The following is a 5476-nucleotide window of genomic DNA, read 5'->3' as shown; positions in this document are numbered from 1 at the left end:
AGGGTAGGCCCTTTCTCCCATCTCCTGGTTGTGCTGTGCCTTGCTATGGTATATAAACATCCAGCTGCTAGCAAGAGCACCATGCACCTGTTTTCTTCTGCTTTTTCTTGGTGACAGTCCCCACTCCTCCCAGTAAGTTAGGCCTGAGGTTACTGCAGTGGTGTAATATTGCAGCTATCTCCCAGATGAGCTGCTGGAGCAAGCTGTGATGTATTGATACAAATAACTGCCTCCTTTGCATGTAAACTCCAAGAAACCTGGCTTGGTGTATGCTAGGCAGACTGGACGCTGACTCTGCAAAGATCAAAATAGCTCTGAAGGTCACAGTTAGTCTCAACTATGTGCTAGATGACACCTACAGAGCTCACAAGGCAGCACTCTGCTATGGGTAATAGTGTCCTTTGTCATCTTGATTTCATCTAAACACAAGTCAAAAATAGATATGCTTGGAAAAAAAAAATAAAATTAAATCCAGATCATGAACATCAGGAACATTGCAAAATACAAGCCAGCCTCTCACTGATCAAAACCATCCCGTGCCCTGCAAGCCTCCTCCCAGCCAGTTCATCCTCACCCAAGACGACGTGTTCTCCAGCCATTAATAGTCAGTCGCCATCAATGAAGGCCCAGCCAGAGACCCAGCAAAGGCCACAACCTCCTTGAGGTCACAAGGTTGCCAGCGGCAGGGCGGATCAGACGGTCTCACTGTAGATGACGCACGGGCTGGTTTCCTCGCAGAGTTCCAGCTGCACACTGGAAGCAAACCAACGCTTGGCACAACCCAAGCTGTAGTTGAGGGTGGTCCGGTAAATGTTCTTGGCACGCTTAGGAAAAATGATGGTTGTGCTCTGAAACCTCAGTGGCTTCTGGCGGGGCTCAAAGATCAGCTGGGACTTGTAGTTCCGCCAGGTGCAATTGGGAGCAGCAATGACTGTCTCGCTGTAGGTGGTGACGGTGGGGATGGGGCCGTAGAAGATGTCATCCCGATAATGCTTCTCGGAGTCGTACTTCACCTCAGAATTGCACCTACAGAGGACAGCAAGGTATCGGGAACACAGCCCAGGCAGCAAAGGAGAGAAGATAGGCAGGACTCTTCCCTAACCCTTTGGAGCTGGCAACGTTTATGACCTCTTACTGCACAGACACTGGGGCAGGTGCCAACCCTACAACCCAAAGCCAGGGGCCAAGAGGACTCCTTCCAGCTGGTCAGTCTTGGTAGAACTGCACCTTGCTGTGAACCCATCTATTTCTGCAGTGCATGTGCACAGAGGACCAAGCCTGCCTGGTCATGCCAGGGCAGAAAAGACCTTGTTACACAGGCTCCAAGCAACCTGCTGCTTCCTCTGGTTTCCTCCATGGGCCCCACTGGGGCCTCAGCACAGCCCTGAGAGCTACACTAGAGGTAAACACCCTGTTAGCAAAGCACATCGAAAGGTGGTGAAACCTCTCTGCTGGGATAGGTCAGAGGCTGAGGAATGGACATTCATCCATGGACTGCACAAGAAAAGCTTGAAATCCCAAGAAATTTCTTGATCCAGCCTTTTCCTGAGCATTTTTAACAAGCACAGCCATGTGGCATCAACTTGAAATGTTGATGGCCCCTGCAAAACAAAGGTCCCCTGATCATTGACTCACGGTAGGTCTCACCACACTCCCTACAGCTAGTGCTAAGATGGGGGGGTCTCCCTGCCCCCGTGACCAGGCTGAATAGATGCTGCTGGTGGGGCATGGGCATGGGCATGGGATGGCACACTGGGGTCAGGGGGAACCTACTTCTCAACACAGCATGCCTGCTGCTGCTTTCACAGGCCCTGTTGTCCAAGCAAGCTCTGGCTTGGCAAGAAAATAATGCCATAAATAAGGTTTTCATAGATGGCAGAAGCGTGGCGTAATGGACACTTGTTGAGCTGTCAAGGCTATGTGTTTGTCTTTTCATCTTTATATTGCCTTGTCATCAGAGCACAAAGATGCCCAAGCTAGCTAAAATCAGAGTGCTAGGAGATGAGGGGTGAGGTTGGTTGTTGGGGCCTACAGAAAATCCAAGCAATGGTCAAATAGCAAGTAAAGCAAAGAGATGCTGTGGGCTATGGCTGTCCGATATCCAAGCCATTGATCTCAAAAGAAGTGGCCATGTTAACAGCTGTCAGATGAAGAACCCACAAAACGTGGGATGTCACAGGCATCCAGAAGGGATGTATGGACACCAGGCCACATAAAGGGCTGTTCCCAGAATCCCTGGCCATGGGGAGCAGCAGGACTTTCACTTGTTTTCTCCACTCCCCAAACGCTCCTCCAGCAATCAGCAGCCAAGGAATGTGCAGCTCCACGTAAAAAAGATTAAAAGCTGGGTGTGTGCTTGTCATTACCTCCACACGCAGGGGGGTTGACTGATTGTGCACTGCCTGTAATCTGAGCTGCTGTAATGTATTTTGCACAGCTAGGGTGTAAGCAAGTCATTCAGCACACATAAAACAAGACTCCCATGTAATCACCATAAAAACATGCCCGCTGGCAGTTCCTCAGCAAGCAGAGATTTACTGGGGTACATTTCCAGAGAGACGTTTGCATAGGTTGAGGGGGGTGGGAACTGGGTTTACAGTCCTCCCACCATGCCTGCCCCAAGCTGAGTGTAACTGCTCCATGCTGTTTGCAGAGTACATTCCACAGCAGCAAAAGAGCGACAGAAGAGCAGAGACCAACGCTTATCCATCGGCCGCAGCGCCAGCCCCACAGGAGGTCAGAACACCTCCATCACTGGCTTGAGGGACCATCTCCTCATTCTGTCTCTGTGGGCTGGTCTAATGTTGGTTTCTCTGCTGCAAGGGCTAACAAAAACAAGTGCCAATTATAAGGGTGTTGCTTCTGAGGATACAAGTCAGCAAGGAACAGGATGAAGATCATCAGGTTACTTAGTGGACATCATCAAGCCTACAGATGGTAATGGTCTTCTCTCATAGCCTTGGATTTGAGCTGGCCTTGGAAGGAAAGCTGTCTTCTCTTACAACCTCCCTCCAGTTCTTGCCTCCTCCTCTCCGTCTCTGCTGCTGTCACTGTCTTTAATTCAGGCATTACCCTCCCACCTGTCCCTCCCTTCCCATTAAAATAACCATGACTCCCATTTGTAAACACATTTTAATGTTTTACAGAAGGAAAAGCACCAGGAAAAAGACAGAAATCCCCACCTACCCACCCAATCCCATCTGTACCTGATTTCCTGCACAGGCTCAGGGCTGACCTCAATGCTTTCTCCAAAAAACACAGGGTACATTCGAGGCCTCATCTCTGGCACGGACGGGTTCAGGAGCAGGTAAGGCATCTGCAGGGAAGCAGAGCACAAGAAGTGTTGGGACACAAGAGATGAGGCTGGTACAGTTCATAACGCGCTGCAGCTGGCAACTGAGCAGTGAGCAGCAGCACGTTCAGCCCTGGCCGGAGACACCTTGCTGAACTCTGTCTCCTCAGAGTCCAGTGGGAGACACTGGGGGTGACAGGCTCTTTGGCAATGAGAACAGGTGACTGTGGCAGCATCGGGACCAACTTTGTTTCATGCAAGCTAAGCTTGCCTTGCTTGCACTCTCAGCATCGTTCAGCTCCTCCTTGCAGTCCCTGTCTTTTCCAGGTTTGTAGCAGGGCCCCAGGTTAGCACAGTGTTCATCACACCGAGGAAGGCACTCTTCTCCATGCTCAAAGGAGAGGAACGTTGTCGAGTTGCCAAAAAAAACCAGCCTTAAGGTGGCTGGCAGAGAACGGGACCCCCATCCACGCACAGACAAGCCTCGCACAGGCCTTGCATTGAAGATGCCTTGACTTTCTGATCTGCTACCTGTGGCTCTATCAATTTACAGGCTGACTTCTCGTCAGCTTCGGGAGACTGACTTCACATCAGGTGCGCCGCAGCGGGCTGCCCTCCATCCACCAGCACCACCCTCTCCACCTCCCTCTGCCCAGCACATCCACCCAGGTAAGGGACTCTGCCCAGATCTCTGGCAGTCCATGCTGCAGGTATCCGTTTGTTGAAATTTAGCCTTTCCTTTCCTTCTTCCTTTCTTGTTTCTCCTAAGAATTGCAATTGTTTGGGGGTTTTCTTTAGCCCTGATGTTGCCTTCACCGTTATGAATTAAGAAGCCTTACAAAGACTCAAAGCGCCCCAGCATGGAGAAGTGCTCTAAGTCTGATGTAACACAGAGATAAGGCCTATGTCTGCTGACTTAAAGGATGTAGGTCTACTTAAGTGAGATGTGTATATATATTTTTATATAAATATATATGTATGCTGAAAATAATGTATCCCTTGCAATGATCCAGCGGGGGAAGCGGTAGACTTGCTGTTGCTGAAGTGCCCGTGCCAAAAACGACTGTCATGCTCCAAGGGACATTCTAGATAACCATGCACAACTGAGTGTGGGGTGAGACACTGGGGCACCAGTGGCCTCTGCAATGCAGGAAAGCGGTTTCAAGGCAGGGCTTTTTAATGAATGGAGCTGCTCCAATTTATGACACCGAAAACTGGATTTTTAAGACTAATTACACCCTGAGTGTGTAAACAAATTGTCACAGTCCAGCCTAGGCTCCTCTGCCCACCACAAAAATGAGTAATCCCACTTCTCTATAATGGAGTGCTCTTAAACACCAGTTGCCACTATAGGGATCCTGTGTCTGGTATCTGGACCAAGCCCAGCAGCTAATTAAGCCTAATCCTGCACTCCTGGAAAAATGTCATTGCAGGTTTCGGTCCCTGCCACCACTTTTCTGTCGGCAGCAATTTATGACACACAGGGACACAGGATCTCTTTAAAGGAGATGGCTGGCAGCCTCTGTGTAGGGTTGAAAGGTCTCTAGATGGCTGAAAAGCTCATGGAGTTGGTCCATTTTCCACCATGCATAGGCCATATGTGCTAGAATTGCAGCCGTATTTCATCAGTGTAAGTCAGTAATGTCATCTCAGGACTCACAGAACCCACTGACAGGAGCTGAGGGTACAGCTCTTGTGCTGGCTTGCTCTTCCCATGCCACTCCTCTCCATCTTCCCCAGCATCTTCTGGTTGGGCGGTGCAGGAGGGAACACTGGAGCTGTGACCTGGTTCCCACTGGCAGTGCTGGGTAAGAGGTACCGCAGCTTGTGCCCTACCCTGCACACCACCAGGTCCCCAAATGCTCACCAGGTTATCCCTCAAGTTGGTGTTAACCGGCAAAGCTCTGTTGAGTCCACTCAACAGCATCAGCTCCCACCAGCTGAGGTCTGGTTTTCTCTTATGGCTTGGGCTTTCTGCCTTAGGCTACGGCAAAAAATGTCATTGCTTCATCTGACTTCGCCAAGCCCTTCAATTCTGTGTCCCAAAGCCACAAAGCTGTTTACTCTTTCCATACTGAAATATCCCTGCACTTTACTGCTGTGTTAAAACTGTAAAATAAAATGACCAACCCCTCTTTTTGAATTAATATTTCTGTTCCATTGTCAAAAAACAAGAGTATTTGC

At 49.7% G+C, this 5476-nt stretch overlaps 1 protein-coding gene across 1 annotated transcript; it reads right to left on the bottom strand.

Annotated features, from left to right (window-relative positions):
* Positions 1–692: 692 nt before the first annotated feature.
* On the bottom strand, positions 693–3316 carry LOC104165308 (protein FAM101A-like). Its single transcript, XM_009704897.1, has 2 exons — positions 3207–3316; positions 693–1026 (listed from the first exon to the last, which is right to left on the bottom strand). Exons 1-2 carry the CDS (start codon positions 3314–3316, stop codon positions 693–695), a joined length of 444 nt encoding a protein of 147 aa, XP_009703199.1.
* Between the last annotated feature and the right edge of the window lie 2160 nt (positions 3317–5476).

This window comes from Cariama cristata, unplaced genomic scaffold, assembly GCF_000690535.1.
Source record: "Cariama cristata isolate BGI_N322 unplaced genomic scaffold, ASM69053v1 scaffold23367, whole genome shotgun sequence".
Taxonomy (NCBI): Eukaryota; Metazoa; Chordata; class Aves; order Cariamiformes; family Cariamidae; genus Cariama; species Cariama cristata.
This window is presented reverse-complemented; position numbering and strand designations above follow the sequence as displayed.

Excerpts from the sequence above, each read along its gene's own strand:
- LOC104165308 (XM_009704897.1), bottom strand. The coding sequence starts at position 3,316 with ATGCCTTACCTGCTCCTGAACCCGTCCGTGCCAGAGATGAGGCCTCGA. Across the intron at positions 1,027-3,206 it reads GAGCCTGTGCAGGAAATCAG|GTGCAATTCTGAGGTGAAGT; the intron begins GTACAGATGGGA and ends TGTCCTCTGTAG.